The sequence below is a fragment of the Vitis riparia genome, chromosome 7 (assembly GCF_004353265.1).
Source record: "Vitis riparia cultivar Riparia Gloire de Montpellier isolate 1030 chromosome 7, EGFV_Vit.rip_1.0, whole genome shotgun sequence".
NCBI lineage: Eukaryota > Viridiplantae > Streptophyta > Magnoliopsida > Vitales > Vitaceae > Vitis > Vitis riparia.
Window position 1 is genome coordinate 28,023,132 of NC_048437.1, and position 18,533 is coordinate 28,041,664.

Consider the following 18,533-nt stretch of genomic DNA (forward strand, 5'->3'; position numbering starts at 1 on the left):
TAGCAAATATTAAAATATTGTTTTTCATGATTCGAAAATAGCAAGAACCTTACCCAATTAAGAATTTTCCCAAAAAAAAAAAAGAAAAACATAAATATCATTGGTTTAAAATTCTATCATCCGAAAAGTGAAGCAACGTCATCAACCATCCAAATTGGTGAAAGGTCCAAAGCTTTGAAGATTAGAAAAGAGACAATTGTGTTTTGGATCTGTTGGGCTCAAAAATTAATGTTTGACCCATAAAAATTGCATAATTGATAAGAAGAATATAGAAAGTGAAAAGACCAATATACCCTTCAAAATTATTTTGATTATTTTCTACCATAATATTTGACAAACTTTTTTATCTTAATTTTTAAATAATTATTTTGAAAATTTATTATTTTTAGAAAACTAATTTTTAAAAAATGTATTCTAAAAATATATCATTTAAAAAAAGTAATTTTGACATATTTTTAGTTATTTTTTACATACATAATTTTAAATATATATATTTTTTAAGATGTTTGATTTTTAAATAATAATAATAATAATTTATTTTTATTTTTTTTTGAAAAATGGTGTATTTTTTTCCAAGTCACTAAATTAAATTAAATTTTTTAAAATTTACAAAAAAAAATTAAATTAATTTTTTTTTTCATAATCAATAAAAATCATTTTTTTTTAAATAAAAAATTAATATATTCTTCTCAATTTTCACCTTTCTTTTTTTGTTATGTTTGGTTTCCGGAAAATACTAAGAAAAAAAAAATACAAAGGAAAATGATTTTTTTATGTTTTGTTGTCCTATAAAAAATATCAAAGAAAATCAAATATAATTAAAACTAATTAAAAATTTATGTATTTTTAAATTATTTAATATTTATATTGATGAGTTAAAATAAATAAAATGAGTTTGAAGTAACAAAAAAAATAATTTATCAATTTTTAATTTATTTTTTTATTTTCTTTCACTTTTTTTTTTCCTCTTATTTTTCTTTGTATTTTTTTTTAAGTATTGGGTTAAGTAATTTTTTTTTTTTTTTTTTGGGGTAGATCGAAAACAAGAAGGGTAACACAATGTCTGTGAAGATTCAGAGGGGATCTGAGGCACGGCCATGTGGTGGGCAGAGAGTGGCCCCACCAACATAAATGTGAGCTTTGGTGAGAAAATAAAAATCTTCACGAGGTTGCCTTCACCTGTCCCTCTCATTCATGCACCTTCTTCCTGATTCGGTGATTGTGTTCCCACTTGCTTGCCCACTCACCCTGCAAAGACCCAGCAATCATACTAACCCCCGTGGCTGCTGTCCTTGCAACCCTCTTCTTTCATGGACTTGACGTGTTCATATAGTTCAAAACAAAATATAAAAAAGAAAAATAAAAATAAATCATTAGAGACAAAGATCTCCCTTAGAAATCATTACGTTGTTTAGACTTTTCCTTTTTTCTTTTTTTCTATTTTCTTTTAAAAGAATATATCTTATAATTTTAATTATATTTATTTTCATCCCTTTTCATATGAGCAAAAACTTATTATTAAATAAGATTTCATTGATTTATTTTTTTAAGTTTATTTTCTTTAATCAATGATATTTTTAAGAAAAATAAAAAATAAAAAACAAAAATCATTTAAAAAAAAAAACTAATGACAAAAACATAATTAAATAATTGACGTTCGTAAAGTAAATGATAAATGAAGTGAAATCTAAATAAATTTTCTATAGAAAAATCATGTGGTTGGGAGCGGTCCAAAGGAGTAGGTCAATAAATGACATCTACCAACAATGTGTTGGTTGGGTTTTATGGGTCACTTCTGGTTTTAGTGATGTCACGAGAAAGGCCAAAAGTTGCTAATTAATTGGCCCATAAAGTTTTAATTTGGAAATTTCATGTGGTCCTCTTCAAAAAATTTTAAAAAATAAAAAAATTGAAGCTTTATTTGGTTAGTTTTAACATTATTATAATGAAACACTTTTGAAGTTCATCTCCTACTTTTCTACTTTATTTAGCTCAATTCTTTGTTACAAATTTTTACTTAATTAAAATTTTACAAATTTTAAAATAAAAATTAATTAAAATTTAAATTTTAAAATAATTTATTTTAAATTATTAAATAAATTAAACATGATTAATAAAATTACTTAATATTACAACTGTTATTTTAATTTTAAGTATTAAATCAAAATAATTAATCTATTATTAATTTTAGTTTTTTTTTTTACCTTACTATATTAATAAAAATGTATTTTAATATTATAAATCTACATTCAATGATTCATTTTTTATAATAAATATTTCATCTACAATGCTTTAAATATTAATATTTTTTAAAGAAATTTATTATTTAAAATTAATGAAAATAAATATGAGTTAAAAACTTAAAATTAATGAAAATAAATATTAATTAAATTAATGAGGATAAATATAATAAATTTTAAATTAATTTTATAAGATAAATGTAATTCTTAAAATAAAAAAGTAATAAATTTTAAATTAAGACCTCAAAAAATAAGTCTGAATTCTAGAAAAGGAAATTTTTTTGCCTACTTTCACACTGTTGTAGAGCGAGATTCCCAGTAATCACCATTAATGCTGTGGCAGCAGCCACGTTTGAGTTTTGATTGCTCTTTGGCAGTGAAAATATCTTTTTCTCGGTGACCAAACATAATTATCAACAGCAGAGCCTTTCTACTCGGAATACTATTCTTCCATATCCCCTCACTGGATAAGCTGTCTCTTTGGATTCTGCCACAGCCACAGCCACAGCCATGCCCCTCAATGGATAAGCTCTCTCTTTGGATTCTGCCACATCCACAGCCATGAACCAGTTTCCCCTTTTCCTTCCAGCAAGAAACAGAGGTTTAACGGGTAAAACCAAGGACGAAAATATAGAAGGTAATTATGAATATATCTTTATCGGATATATAAAAATTGATTAAAATTATGAATATAATAAGAAAAACTTTAAAAAGGCAAATAGATATTTAATTTTTTAAAATATATATATATATATAATTTTTCATATTTAATAATAATATTCTCAATAAAAAATATAAATTTATGTATGTAATTTTATTATTAAGTTGCATTATAGGTTATTTTATAATATTATTATGATAATATATTTAATATTAAATTTATGATTTATTTTAATTTAAACGTGTTGAATCATATCAAATAAATAATAATATATTTATAATTTTTTTAATATTTATATTTATTATGTTTAATAAATATACAGATTATATAAAAAAATCTATCAAAAAATTATGTTTTTATATTTTTTTGTAATAAATTAAATCAAATATAATAATAAAATAATTATAAGTTATTTATTTAATAAAAAAATTGAAAAATCAATCAATTATGGTAATATATTCAAAAATATCAGTAAAACATAGGTTGAAACACACAAAAAAAAAAAAAAAAAAAAAGAAATAAAAAAGAAATATCGACAAAATATCAAAATGTAAATCTGCAGTAGATGTGGATATTTTAAACCTGGCTAAAACACAGCGAAAACAGAGTAGAACAGCGAGCATGAGTGATTCTCCGGGAGACAATTCGCATCATCGACGCGAAGAAGAAGGCCAGAAGATGACGATCCAGAATCGGCTCTGCGACTTCTGTGGAGATTCCATGGCTCTATTGTACTGCAGAGCCGACTCTGCAAAGCTCTGTCTCTCCTGCGACCGGGAGGTCCACTCCACCAACCAGCTGTTCACCAAGCACACACGCTCACGCCTCTGTGACGTCTGTGATGCCTCGCCTGCCTCGATTCTCTGCTCCACCGACAACCTCGTTCTCTGCCAGAACTGTGATTGGGCAAAGCACGGCCGTTCTTTGTCGTCGGCGCATGATCGAAGGCCTCTGGAGGGGTTCTCTGGGCAACCTTCGGTGACGGAGTTGTTGGCGTTTGTTGGGTTTGAAGATTTGGGGAAGAAATCTTTGTTTTGTGGAGATGAGAATGAGGTTAATGAGTTTTTGGGGTGTGGGGTTTATGAATCGGTGGGTGTGGATGAAGAGTTTTCAGATTTCCTGGTTTGGGACACTCCTGCTGTTGTTAATCTTGATGATTTGATTGTTTCAACTGCTTGTGATCACAACTTTCAGGCTATGGGGGTTCCACCTCTGCCCAAGGTCAGTACCCAGTTGTTCATTTCTGTGTCTCACCCTGATTGGTTGCTCAGAAAACAGAAGAATGGAACATTTTTTATTTATTAAGCGAGTCAAGTAGTAGCAGGAGCTCAATTTGGCTGAGGTTTTGAAATCTTTAGGTTTTTCTCTGTTTTAATCTTGTTCCTTCTTATTGTTAGCACACTTTTCAGCACCCAGATGGAGATTATGGCTTATTTTGTTTGACTTGATAAGTTCTATAGCCTTGATTTTTGGTGTTGTCTTGGGGTTTATATCCACCCAATTCACTTGAATTTGGAGGGATTTGCTGGTTCCTTTTGTGCTCGTTCTTCTACTACTATAATTTTTAACTTGCTTCAGTGACATTGTTATTGAATCAGAACCGTGGCGCTCCTTGCGGGCAACACAAAGCAGAAATAATTCATCAGCTTCGCCAATTGGCAAAGACCGAACTGAGTTTTGATTTTGATCATGGAGATGCTAAACCGCCTATTGGCTTCCAGTCCCATATACCCAAACAGCTCACTCAGAAAGAAAATGAATGTAACAGTTGTGACCATGAGGTGGAGTTTGTTTTTCCTACCTATGAGGTAAAAGGTTTTTCATCTTTGGTTAGTATGTTCTTTTATTCAGAAAGTTTTGTGGTTGTTGGTGACCTAATCTGATCCCAATTTTCCTTCATTTTCCAATTCTGCTTGGATCGTATTAGCAGTGTGATAGTGGACAAGTTGTGCTTTTCTTTTGCTTGGATTTTGAGTTCGGTTTTCTTCTCCATGCAGGCAAGTGCATTTCAGTGGTGCAGTGATGGCAGTGAGGCTGCAAATCAAGTTCTCCCATCTGTACTATTAGGAAGTTGTGCTGACGAAAAGTGTTTGGTTCCCAGGAAACATTCAGATATCGGTGGTAGTGTAAGCCATACCAATGGTAGTGATGAAGGGAAATCAGAGTGTCCTGTTGTTACAAAAACATTACCAGCCCTTCCTAAAGTTTCTGTGCATGAGCTAAACAGCCAGGAAAGAGACTCTGCAATTTCACGGTACAAGGAGAAGAAGAAAACTAGAAGGTATCTTTACCACCCCTCACCCTGTGGTTAATCTTCTCGAATTTATAGTTTGAAGTACATAAGCACATTGAGGAAGATGAAATAGTTAACTAGATCTGTTAAAGTGTATGATATGTATTATGGGTTCAAATACTACAAGTTTAAGCTTTTAGGAAAATTGGTTGTTGATTATGGTATATCTTATTTCCGGATGTTAAGGTGTTAGAGTGCATGATATATATCGTATCCTATATAAGTCTTGGGTCGGGTTTGAACCATCTCATCTAAAAACCAATTGGTGTGGACCAAACCTTTTATGACATTCACCATTACACCTCATGAGCCTTTTCTAAAAGGCATAATTTGGATGATCCATCCTTACGGTTAAGAGCAGGTGCTGCTGATACCAATTTTTGGATTGGGCTTTGACCATCTTATCTAAAATCCAATTGGTGTTCTATAAGGTTATGACCCATCCCAAGGCTTGAGAGTGGGTATTACTAATACCAACTCTTAGATCGAGTTTTGACTATCTCATCGAAAAACCAATTGGTGTCCAATGAAAGTAGACCCCAATACTTTTTATGACATTCGATATTACACCTTATAAGTTTGTTTTAAGAGTCATCATTCGGGTGACTCATCCTTGGGCTTAAGAGTGGTGTCTTTTCTAAGAGTCATAATTTGAATAACTCATCCCCAAACTTCCGTAAGAAAATAATATGCGATTCAATCTAAACATAGATCTACCTAGTTTTCTTGGGAAATTGCATTAGGGCTCAACAATTTGATGTCAACTACTCAATACATTCGTATCTTAAAGAGATTAGATACAGGGGGGCAAAAATTAAGGTAAAAAGTAAGATTTGACTCATTGATAGCATAATTTCTCTACAAAACTTGAGGTTATGGGATCAAAACCTAATTTTGCATGGTAAATTTTTTATTTTTCAGTGGGGCATGTGCCCCCTCTAAGCCCCACTTGAATCCACCCCTATGGAACTGTTTTATGAGCCATCATTTGGGTGATCCATCTCGGACTTAAGAGCGACATTGTTGGACTCCAATAGAAAGTTTTCATTTAAAAGGGTTTTCAGTCCTTCCCAGAAACTTCAAAAACAAGTTTCAAACTTCAACTTCTACCAAATTCAACAGTGAATCCTTTGTCGACTTCTGTTTACTGGATACAATTAAGCATGAGAAACGAACACTTAATTCGAATTTTTTTCGAGATTTCTGAACTTCTTGGACTGATATTCTTTTCCTGGAAAACAACAGATATGAGAAGCACATCAGGTACGAGTCGCGGAAGGCTCGAGCAGAGAGCAGGATACGAATCAAGGGGCGTTTTGCTAAGATGGATCACTGAAATTGCAGTATGCATCCATGGCATCAAACTGGTAGAATTAGCTCTCAGTTTACACCACATTGTTTCAAAAGAAATGTATGTTGGTCTTGTATCAGTTGAGTTGAGTTGAATTGTTTTGTTTTGTATGATAATAGCCTTTTGAAGCTCCAGTTTGGTTGTCCAGTAGTTTCTTCCTTCAGTGAGATATGAAGTCTAGTGATATTTCTGCCATTCTTCTTACATTTTTTGAGCTAAAGCTTGGATGATTTTCTGTATCTTGCTATGAATGCATCTTTGTTTATTTCTTAAAATAATTTAAAATTCAAAATATAAATCAAATCATTAAAATATTTTTATATATATAAAAAAAATGTAATTTATGACCAAACAGACCCTTCTTTTTTTTCTTTCTAATCGGAGCCCCTCAACCCAATATTAGAAATAACCAATTTTATTGTTAGATTGTATCAGACTACGACTATCAGCACTACTTCGCGATAACTCTGCACATTGCATTGCATGGTTCTACTTGGCAGTGACAAATAACTCTGTATGTTGCATTGCGTAAGTCTGCTTGGCAGTGGTACCCAGCAACAAGCTGGTCATCTCACAAGAAGTTGGTTCAGAGCTTGGATTTATACTCTTGGATACAATAAGAGGAGTGATGAAGGCAATTTATCAAATTCTCCTGCATCCTTCCTTTGATTTTCTCTTTGTCTCTATGATTTTCTTTCTCAAAAATTTCTTCTTTAGCTTCGATTTCTTTACAGATAATTCACCAATACAGAGGTTATACGTTGCTGTTATACGATTGTAACAACCTACTTTGGTCGGGTAATATATATATATATAGTGTTGGAAACTTTTTTCTTTGTATGAGTGAATATCACAATAATCACACACAACATCGTCCATACCTAAAATATTTCCTATTTTTATAGGCGGTACTTTCGAATTTCGAATTACAAACTTACATAGCCTACGCTATGCATGATCACTGCAAACAGAGCATATACTAGCAAGTACTGCATTATATTTACCAACTTTCCTTGCCCCATCCACCAAGAAATTACTAAACCAAAATTACTTGGTGCTAGATTTCTTGTGCAGGTTCAAAATGGCAAGCAACACCAACCCGAGAAAGGAGAGTGACCCGAGAAAAGACAGCACTAGAGAAGCGACCAAGTGGTGGCAGAAGGAATCAAACACATTGCAGACTTTCTTCCATTGAACATGTGAGTTCCCATATTGGCCCAGGACTCCAACTGCGGTTGCAGCTCCGTTGGCCGAGAAGAGAAGCCCTACCATGTGTAAGTCTAGGACTATCACTGCCAACACCCTGCCACCTTTCCCCCTCCGGCCCAGCATTTTCACTAGTACTAGAGATATTGCAGCATATGAGCATGCTATTGCGTTCGACACCACCAAGTACCTTCAAAACAAGAATATGTTAAACCATATATCATTTAATTTACTCCAAAAACACAAAACCCACATGGAAAAATAGAGAAAAAGCCAGATAAATTACACAAAAGCGGACATATCACTCCATTTAGCAGTGACAGGAACATGTAGGGAAGGCAGGGTTTTTATGAGAGTAAGAGGAATGATCTTGGTCTGCTTATCAACACCGGCCACCACTGCAGCAATCAATGTGAGAAGCAGCCCAAGAATGCGGAGGACGAACTCGGAAGACGACCCCACGCTCCTTGGCTTCTCCACCACCTTCACATGGCTCTCCACTCCGTTATGCACCCCATCCACATTTGGCCTGCATTGGGACTCCATTGGAGATTGAAGGAGAAAGCTTATGAATAAGTGGAAGAAATGGAGATGGAGGAGAAGTGCATGTGTTGTATTAATAGGGGAAAGTGGGTAGATGGGGTTTGAAGGGAGGAAGATGGAGATGCATTGAAGGAGAGTGAATGTATTGAATCCGTAACAAGACAACTCTGATCACTTTGGAATCTGTAGGAGCGCAGAAAGTCATTACAGCTCCTGGCACAATAGACAAAATTTATGTGAGTATGGATGCTTGCAGGTACTATGAGCAGGTCTTCCACCTTTTTATTAATTAGCACAAGATGTTGGGTTATTCATTTGGTGTAAAGGCTGTATAGTTACTCTTGGTTTTCATTAAGGCTAAAAAAAAAAAAAAAAAGTATGTATATCGAATGAGTCACATGGGTTTTCATTGAAATTCAAGGTTTTCAATGGATCAGTGTCTTCATTCTCTAATCTTACGGTTAGGTTAAGATGGGCCAAGTAGGCACTATGTGTCCTTGAGTTGCTCCCAAGTTCATTAATAGATTAGGATAGCTTTGGTGAACAATTTATAAGCTCGGTTGATTCCCGAAGTACAAAAGATTGACAATGATTTAAGAATTGTCATCATCCACTCCATCTTGTTTCTTCCTATTTTTGAGACCTTTCTTCTAAATCAAGGGATTTCTAAACCAAAACCTTTCAATTAACCTATTCACAATTTCAATGGACCTTCACAAGGTTCAAAACGTTCCCCCCACCTAGTCAAGGTACACTAAAGGATTTAATTTATGAATAAATCTCTATTATTAGTAACCTCATAAATAAATTTCAAGAGCTTTAAATGAGAGTTCCAAGTTGTACTTAGTAATTAAATACGAGTTACAACTTAACTAATTGATTGTGTAACTATTTGTTATACTTTGGGAGGTCACAAGTCAACAAAGTGTGGAATTGATTGATCAATACTTTAACTAGTTGTGGTTTCCCTCAACCAATAAAATGATTATTAGATAATGTCAAAACTTGTTCCCATTTTCTACTTAATGAACTTATAAATTTGTATGTTTTTACTAGTGTATAAGCTACAATTGTCTAGGGGGGTGGTTAGATTTGATCTTCATAAAATTTAGAAAACCATTTCAACTTTAATAATCAATTTAGAAAAGATCACTTGTCATCAATCCTTATTTCATCCAAATTAAACCATTCTAAAAATTGTGAAACAATGTGTTGTTTAAATATATGCAAGAAGTCATATCTAATACACCTTAACCTTATATTGCATAAATATCCTAGAAAAAAAAACAATATATTTAATAAGCTCTTCTTGATTCATGCTTTCACATATATCATTGGCTTGAATATTTGATGATTATCTTCGAACAACTCAAACACATGATTAAATCATAATCATTTGTTTTGTGATTAGCAAAATTTGCCAAGTGAAACCTTAGGCTAACAATAATTATGTTAATATAACACAATAATTAAATGAGTTAAGCAAATTAAAACTCTCATTTAAAATAAAACTCTTACAATTAGCCTCAATCCAAATTCATATCATTTTTTAATATTGCTTGCTAATCCTAAAAAGTTTTCACAACTTTGATACGTAAATAACAATAGGAAGTTAGAACAATATAAAATGAAAGAGTTTTCAATGCAATCACTTGTGTCTTTATCCTTTCATATTTTTTAGTTACAATGGACTACATGGACTTATCGATCATGAGAAAGAGTAAAGTCCAATGCAACAAAAATTTAGCCACCATAATAGTGTTAGGCTAGGTTTTTTTCGGTCCATTAAAAGTCTCTTAAATTCATATATATTGGGCTGTTCTTTTTTGGTATTTCTAAGCCCAAATATAGGTAGCATCTAAGGTTTCTTGTTATGGATGTTGAAAAAAATTGAAGGTGGTAGTTTATTGAAGAGAAAAAGGAAAGAAAATAAGAGTTGTTTGTAGTATTGTTCTAAGGCTTAATGGTGACTGCCCCAAGCGTTTTGTGATGGATAGCCAACTTGGGCTAAGAATCAACTAGTAAGCGATTGTAGAAATTCTTTCTTCAACTGATTATGAAGTTATCCAAGTGTAATCTTTTCACTTCTTCCAACTGATCTTTTATGTTTATAAGATAATGAATTTCAACCTCAAGTACTTGATATGAGTTCCCCCTAGTTTCTAACATAAAGAAGTTAGTAAGAAATTGTATTTTGATTTTTATTGAAATGTAATAAATCCTTTCTAGGGTTTTCTTAACCTCCTTTAGGAAGGTTTTTCCATATTATACTTAGGTGTCATTTTACCTAGATATTCTTAGGTTATTATTATCCTTTATTGTCAAATAGTTACTATTGGGGAAGAATTTTGAACTTGGACAAATAAAATATTCACTATTGTGTCATATGTTAGCTATTCCCATTTCATTGAGTTGTTCTTCAAGTGTCATCTGCCTCCAACAAATAGGCCAAAGCCCACAATACACACTTTAGTCAAAGTTAATAATTTAAAGTCTCTTGGATCATATCACATTTAGTAATTTCTAAGGTTTATTTTGATTCAAATGAAAGAAACTTCTTTAGGGTTTTTTTACCTTCTTTAGAAGGGTTTTTTCATGTTATACTTAATGTCATTTTACTTAGATATTCTTGAATTATTGTTATCCTTTCTTACCATATAGTTATTATTGAGGAAGAATTTTGAACTTGTACAAATAAAATATTCACTAGTGTAATAAGTGCTAGTTATTCCCATTTTATTGAGTTTATCTTCAACCCCCAATATACAAACCAAAGTTCACAATATAGATTCCAGTTTTTCTAAATTTAAAGCCTGAACTTCATGAATGGACTCAAAAAGCCTTCTTATATTTGTCAGATAATATCAAATAAACTAACTATGATTTCATTTATCCTAAGACTAAAAACACTTTCATTGATCTACTTTTAATCTTTTTTTTTTCTTTTTTTTTATCAAAGTTAGTAATTTAAAGTACCTTGGATCATATCACATTCACTAGTTTCTAAAGCTTATTTTGATTCAAATGGAAGAAATCTTCTTTAAGGTTTTTTTACCTCCTTTAGGAGGTTTTTTTTTTTCATATTATACTTGGTATTATTTTACTTAGACATTCTTGGGTTATTGTTATTCTTTCTTACCAGATAGTTATTATTGGGAAAGAATTTTGAACTTGTGAAAATAAAATATTCACTAGTGTAATAGGTGCTAGTTATTCCCATTTCGTTGAGTTTATCATCAACCCCTAACAAACAAGCCAAAGTGTACAATATAGATCTCAGTTCTTCTAAATTTAAAGTTTGAACTTCATGAACCGACTAAAAAGACTTTTTATATTTGTCATATAATATCAAATAAACTAACTATGATTTCATTCACCCTAAGACTAAAAACACTTTTAGTGATCTACCTTTACTCTTTTTCTTTTTTAATCAAAGTTAGTAATTTAAAGTTTCTTGAATCATATCACTTCCACTAGTTTCTAAAGCTTATTTTGATTCAAATAGAACAAATCGTCTTTAAGGTTTTTTTACCTCCTTTAGGAGGGCTTTTTCATATTATACTTGGTATCATTTTACTTAGACATTGTCATCAACCCCCAACAAACAAACCAAAGCCCACAATATAGATCCCAATTTTTCTAACTTTAAAACCTGAACTTCACGGACCCACTCAAAAGACTTTTCACATTTGTCATATAATATCAAGTAAACTAATTATGATTTCATTCATCCTAAGACTAAAAACACTTTCATTGATCTACCTTTACTCTTTTTTCTTTTTCTTTTTTTTTTCTTTTTTATCAAAGTTAGTAATCTAAAGTCTCTTGGATTATATCACCTTCACTAGTTTATAAGGCTTATTTTGATTCAAATGAAAGAAATCTTCTTTAGGGTTTTTTTACCTCCTTTATGAGGGTTTTTTCTTATCATATTTGATATCATTTTATTTAGATATTCTTAGGTTATTATTATCTTTTCTTGCTAGATAGTTATTATCGGGGAAGAATTTTAAACTTGTGCAAATAAAATATTCACTACTGTAATAGGTGCTACTTATTCCCATTTTGCTGAGTTTATTATCAACCTCCCTCAAATAGGCCAAAGCCCACAATACAGATCCCGATTTTTCTAACTTAAAGCTTAAACTTCGTGGACAAACTTAAAAAGACTTTTTATGTTTGTCATATAATATCAAATAAACTAACTATGATTTCATTCATCATAAGACTAAAAAGGCTTTCATTGATCTACTTTTACTTCTTCTTTTTTCTTTTCTTTTTTTATCAAAGTTAGTAATTTAAAATCTCTTGGATGATATCACATTCACTAATTTATAAGATAGATAGAAGTTAGTGAGAAGTCGTATTCTCATTTTGATTGATATAGAAGAAATCTTCTCCACGGTTTTTTTACCTCCTTTAGGAGGGTTGTTCTACATTCTACTTATTATCATTTTACTTAGATATTCTTAGCTTATTATTATCTTTTCATATGGATGGTTATTATTAGTGAAAAATTTTGAACTTGTGTAAATAAAATATTCACTATTCTATAACAGGTGTTAACTATTCCCATTTCCCTGAGTTTTTTTCAACTGTCACCAACCCCCTAACAAATAGGCCATAGCGCACAATTCATTCTCCAATTTTACTAACTTTAAAACCTAAACTTCATTAATAGACTTTGAAAGACTCTTCATATTTATCATATAATATTAAATAAATTTCATTCATTCTAATACCAAAAACACTTCCATACATTTACCTTTACTTTTCTTTCTTTCTTTTTTTTTAATGAAATTAAAGTTCATAATCTAAAGCCTCTTAAATTATATCACCTAGACCCACAATCATTAACAATTTAGCTAACTTCATGCTGAACAACCAAGTTATAATAAAAAGCAGTTAGTATATAATTCCAATAAATTAACTCTAATCATTTCAATATCAGTAAATTAATTAGCTCATCTAGTCGGTTCGAATTTAATTTCCATGGATTTTTTTATCATTTTCGAACTCTATATAAATTAAGATAAGCATGCCGGTATGATTTCCCGGACGAAAAGAAACAAAGGAAAAGCTAAATAAAAGGGATGAAGCTGACTGCTTACATCTGAATAGCGACCGTTACAAATACATATCCAACAACAAAACAAAATTCAAGATGTGTGAATCTCGAGCTTTCTGGCCTTTAAATAGCAGCAGAGCTCTAAGGTGTTCTTTCTTGTTCTTGGAGAGTTAATTTTAGACAATGCTTTGGCCTATGTAGCAGGGAGAACCAAAACTAAAGCCCATAAATGGGGGGAAAAGAAGAAGGAGAGAGACGGATAAGCAAGGGAGGAGAAAAGGCTTGAAACTGAAGAAGACTTATAACAGACCAAATAAAGGAACCCACATCAAGACAAACAATTCATGTTCATTAGTGTCAGAAATAGAACATAAAAAAAATAGGCTTAGAGATCATAAAGCAATGTCGTTGTTTGGCATTTTCTTTGGCTTACTCCCCTCCCTAATATTTTAATGCCCGGATAGTTTGGTAACGGTCGAGATTTCTGGCCACGTGGCAACTTCCTTGGTGTCTGTGGTGGCATGGCACGACACATTATGAGCTTATGTGGCGCAGCCACAATTTTCCAAGATTTAAAATGTTTTAATTGATATATATATCCCAATGTGAAAGCTTTTCCAAGGCATTTTTCAAGCAATGATCATGTCAAACCAAGCCTCAGGAAATATAAAGATTTGGAAAGTTTGATTTCTTGATATCATTTGTATCATGATTGGGGTTTTGACATGGAAGTATTCCTAATAGACGGACCAAAATATCTATATATACAGCAACCCTTTAATTAAAAATAAAGTTTTAAAGCATATTATAAACATAGCGGCTACAAAATGAAATATATACTTTATTGTAACAATTTTAAATTAAGATATAATGTGTCGAAACTAGAAACAAAAAAATCCCACATGATATGTTGCAATGAAATAGGGTGGTAGATTTTGTGAATCATTCCCACATGTCTTGATTAATATCAAATTATCAATAGATCTTCCAAATATCTACCACCATGATTAGGGCTAGAAAACTTTCGTGTGCAACTGTCCCATTGCAGTTTGATATAATATCTAGCACTATTTTATGATTATAGAAATTAATGAAAATTTAGTTGTAAAGTACTTGAGATATTTTTTTTAATTTGACTGATAAATTATAGTATCTTTATAAAATCTGATATTTATGTTACGTGTTTAATCAAAAGATTATTTTGATATTACTAATCAAACGGTTCAAATTTATCGTTTTATTGTCACGTATTTTTATAGCAATTGTCACAACATCGATGATCCGACGGTCCAAATGGGTTAGGATTAGGCTATGTTACAATTTTGGACCCTTGATTTTCACATAGGAGTGGGGCTCACAACCGAATGGAAAATTTGGTTCCAAAAATGGACTTTAATTTGAGGAAGAAGATATACACATGGTCAAATATTTTAAGTAATTAAAAGCTAGCTAGCTGGTTAAGACTCGGCGGAAGCTAAGCCAAGTGAAGACCGTTTAAATGTAACGGCTAGTGGGGTATGATGTCTCACGTGCAAACTCCATCCCTTAACTTTGGCTAACGTGAACAACTCTCACCCACCTTTACTTCTCTTGGCCTTATTATCAATCATTTGTTTCACGTCACCTAATGGTTCAATGGCTCAAGCCATTTCCATTTCTAATTAACCCCTTGAGCCACTTAATTAGGGTTTCAATGGAGAGTACACCATGGCCCAATGGGCCTTAGTCAAGTTCTCAATGGGCTTGTGTAAAAGCCCATGTATGATTGACCCAAAGAATCATGAACAAGTGTAGTGCATTAATATCTTGATCATTAACATCTTTATTATCATCGTATTATGCGTTAACATATGAATCGCTACCTATGATTGTATCACATACCAACTTTTAAATTAGTATATTACGTATGATTTCTGGATCACTATCTTATCAGATAACGACATTTTAACCGTCGTCAATTTGAGTTTGTTTTTTATTGTCTCAAAAATAACGGATTAAGTTAACAGGGAAAAGGTTTCAGTTCAACGATGATATGAACCACGTGAACTGCAGGGCATACGACAGATCATTGCGAACCACGTGAACTACCGCGCATGCGACAAACTATTACAAAATTTGATGATTCAATTTCACTTTATCAATTATGACTGTGATTATAATGACAAAATATACTTTTACTAACTACCGCACGCACGAATGTACCAATACGACAAAAGTCATTTTGAAAAAAAACAGGTATAATTTTTTTGCATGAATGCATAATCAATACTTGTTGAAATAAATCAAGTCATCCCAAAAAGTAGTTATTAAAAGCATTAGAAAAGAACTTAGGAGGATTATATCCATCAAATCATTAGGGGAAAATAATTAAAACATTTAAAATTTTTGACATGCATGGAAAATGTTCTACAAGTTAAAGCAAACAAAAGTAAAGTAGTGAGAACAAATTCTTGAGGTTCCACTTAATAATGTACTAGAGGCCATAGAACATGAATGTGTATGAATGGGAAGGCATAACAAACATGGAATTTTCTTTGTTACAATTGTTATCTATGTAATTTCTTCATACACTTGGCTCCTTTTTTTTTTTCCACAAACCAAAATGGGAATGAAGACCATGAAATTAACTCATTAAACTACATAGAAAAACAAATAGGGCACAAGTTTGGGAGGTTAAGGCCCACTACACAGAGATACATATGGCTTGCTAGGGCATGCATGCCGTGAAGCAATAAATCAAGATATTGATGAAATGAGCAAATATCCTAAGATGGTATGGGCATCAAACGTCCAAATTGAGCTTTGATCATATCCCTCTCAACTTACAGTTTAAGCCTCAAAAAGAAGTTCACATTCATGAATGAGAGAGATAGTTCAGCAGCTCAAAGCCAAAGCCCTAAAGCAAGCCACCCCCATGTCATCTCCACTTTCTGTAGCTATATAAGAGTAGCCGATTGCATAAAGAGTTGTCATATTAGCTCTTCGGACTGCCCCTCATCCACAGCTTCATCTTCCCCACAAAGAGAGCTCCACACCCAAGAATGGCAATGTTAACTGTTCCTCACATGGCCTTTGCCTTTGGCATTCTAGGTATCTTTACTTCATTAATTTCCTCCTGTCAAATTCTTCTTCTACTCTTATATATTAGCATCCCTCTTGTCATATGTTTTCTTCTCTTTGATCTCTCTCTCTCTCTGCAGGCAACATCGTCTCCTTCTTGGTGTATCTGGCCCCACTGTAAAGCTCTTTCTTTCTCCTTTCCTTGGCTCTCTCCCTTTCTCTTTATGTTCTAACTATGATTTTTCTTTGAGGTTTTTTTCAGGCCAACTTTTTACAGGATCTACAAGCGGAAATCTACTGAAGGGTTTCAGTCCATACCTTACTCAGTTGCACTATTTAGTGCTATGCTGTTGCTGTACTATGCTTTCCTTAAGACTGACAATCAAATAATGCTCATCACCATCAACTCTGTGGGGACGTGCATAGAAGCTACATACCTCCTTGTGTATATGATATACGCACCAAGGCCAGCCAAGGTGCTTTATCTTTCTTTCAATTTAGTCTTCTTTACATGAATATCATGTTGTTTTTCCTCTTGGGTTATGTAATTAAGCTTGGTGCTTTGCAGATCTATACAGCAAAACTGCTTCTCCTGTTCAACACCGGGGTCTATGGGGCGATCGTACTTTCCACCTTCTTCTTGTCAAAGGGGCACCGGAGAGCTAAGATAGTCGGTTGGGTCTGCGCCGCCTGCTCTCTCTGCGTTTTTGCAGCTCCTCTTAGTATCATGGTACTGCCTAATTACACTAGTATTACTTTCAATATATGCTTCAATACTCAAATTTATGGTTTTTTCTTCATCCATCCACCCATGTCTGATTCTCAATTTTCCTCTGGTTTGCAGAGGCTGGTCATAAGAACCAAGAGCGTGGAGTACATGCCTTTCCCACTTTCATTTTTCCTCACAATTTGTGCTGTTATGTGGTTCTTCTATGGCCTTCTGATAAGAGATTTCTACATAGCAGTGAGCAACCAAAGCCCTCAAGACTATTTTCACTTGCCAAAAATTTATTGCTAGTTATTGTATATATTTTTACTCACATATCATCCTTTCTTGTTAATTTCATGATCAGTTTCCAAACATCTTAGGGTTTTCCTTCGGAATCGCCCAGATGATACTGTATACCATCTACAAGAATGCCAAGAAAGGCGTGCTCGCAGAATTTAAGCTGCAAGAACTACCAAACGACCTCGTTTTTCCCACACTGGAGAAAGCGGAGAATACTGATACAAACCCAAATGATCAGCCAGAAGACACTGCTATGACCGAAGGTGGCGCTAGGGACAAGGCGGTTGAGCCAAGTGGTGAACTGAAGGTGTGAGGGTGTGTATACGGGCATATGATATAAGGGTGTGAGATAACATAGAATGAAAGATAGCTGCAAGGATGAGGAAAGCGACATAGTTCTACTCAGTTCTAGAGAAGAGGATGATCAGTTTCATACAAAGAAAGGGCTTATATATATATATATATCATAACAGTAGTAGTTTAGTTGTTAGGTTTTGTTTGAGGGCATTGAGGCTTTCTTTCCATCATGTTTCCTTTTCCAGAATAATCGCTTACACTAACCAGCGAAATACAGTAAATACCATGAGGGTGTACTTGTTATATATAGCTATGTATGAAAATAAATCCATCTTGGTCTTCATCACCCTCTTTTCTCAAATTCTATAGTCTGTTTTGAGTTTATGCCTTCTTCTTTTGGGAATTCCAACTCCTCATATTACCAAACTCAAGCTGCTGGTTACCATTACTGGGGTTTAGAGTATGACTTTGCATGAATTCTCCTTGGCTTAAAGAGAAGACAAACTTAGGCAGATGATCATCTCAGACCAAGTTTTTAATGAGGGCGTATGTTCTGTAGATTTTCTGAAAATGGTTTGTTAGATCCCATTATAATTCTTCACCGTTACGACCTTCAATCCCATAAATGACCCACTTTCGGTAGAGAGTGTTTTTCCATATTTACATACTCCTGCACACGATGTGATCACTGGAACTAAATATTGAAAAGATGAAAATGAAATGAAGCATTAATTAATGGATGAAGGACCAGCTCATGGCCTACTAAGCTTGAGACACATCCCATATTGGATCATACTATAAATAA

The 18,533-nt window shown here is 32.9% G+C and overlaps 3 protein-coding genes across 3 annotated transcripts; 2 read left to right on the forward strand and 1 right to left on the reverse strand.

The window, feature by feature from the left end:
- Positions 1–3,483: 3,483 nt before the first annotated feature.
- LOC117918453 (zinc finger protein CONSTANS-LIKE 13) lies at positions 3,484–6,784 on the forward strand. The gene is made up of 4 exons (XM_034835134.1): positions 3,484–4,122; positions 4,500–4,709; positions 4,899–5,182; positions 6,440–6,784. The coding sequence occupies exons 1-4, from the start codon at positions 3,523–3,525 to the stop codon at positions 6,528–6,530; spliced, it is 1,185 nt and encodes a 394-aa protein (XP_034691025.1). The 5' UTR covers positions 3,484–3,522; the 3' UTR covers positions 6,531–6,784.
- Positions 6,785–7,362: 578 nt separating this feature from the next.
- Positions 7,363–8,424, reverse strand: LOC117918454 (CASP-like protein 1E1). The gene is made up of 2 exons (XM_034835136.1): positions 8,038–8,424; positions 7,363–7,941 (listed from the first exon to the last, which is right to left on the reverse strand). The coding sequence occupies exons 1-2, from the start codon at positions 8,295–8,297 to the stop codon at positions 7,593–7,595; spliced, it is 609 nt and encodes a 202-aa protein (XP_034691027.1). The 5' UTR covers positions 8,298–8,424; the 3' UTR covers positions 7,363–7,592.
- A 7,920-nt stretch (positions 8,425–16,344) lies between these two features.
- LOC117919231 (bidirectional sugar transporter SWEET14-like) lies at positions 16,345–18,069 on the forward strand. The gene is made up of 6 exons (XM_034836362.1): positions 16,345–16,452; positions 16,563–16,599; positions 16,685–16,898; positions 16,991–17,152; positions 17,267–17,386; positions 17,496–18,069. Exons 1-6 carry the CDS (start codon positions 16,404–16,406, stop codon positions 17,742–17,744), a joined length of 831 nt encoding a protein of 276 aa, XP_034692253.1. The 5' UTR covers positions 16,345–16,403; the 3' UTR covers positions 17,745–18,069.
- The last annotated feature ends 464 nt before the right edge of the window (positions 18,070–18,533 follow it).

Coding starts and splice junctions, on each gene's coding strand:
- LOC117918453 (XM_034835134.1), top strand. CDS start 3,523: ATGAGTGATTCTCCGGGAGACAATTCGCATCATCGACGCGAAGAAGAA. Junction 4,123..4,499: donor GGGTTCCACCTCTGCCCAAG/GTCAGTACCCAG, acceptor TTATTGAATCAG/AACCGTGGCGCTCCTTGCGG. Junction 5,183..6,439: donor GAGAAGAAGAAAACTAGAAG/GTATCTTTACCA, acceptor GGAAAACAACAG/ATATGAGAAGCACATCAGGT.
- LOC117918454 (XM_034835136.1), bottom strand. CDS start 8,297: ATGGAGTCCCAATGCAGGCCAAATGTGGATGGGGTGCATAACGGAGTG. Junction 7,942..8,037: donor AGTGATATGTCCGCTTTTGT/GTAATTTATCTG, acceptor CTTGTTTTGAAG/GTACTTGGTGGTGTCGAACG.
- LOC117919231 (XM_034836362.1), top strand. CDS start 16,404: ATGGCAATGTTAACTGTTCCTCACATGGCCTTTGCCTTTGGCATTCTA. Junction 16,899..16,990: donor ACGCACCAAGGCCAGCCAAG/GTGCTTTATCTT, acceptor GGTGCTTTGCAG/ATCTATACAGCAAAACTGCT. Junction 17,153..17,266: donor CAGCTCCTCTTAGTATCATG/GTACTGCCTAAT, acceptor TCTGGTTTGCAG/AGGCTGGTCATAAGAACCAA.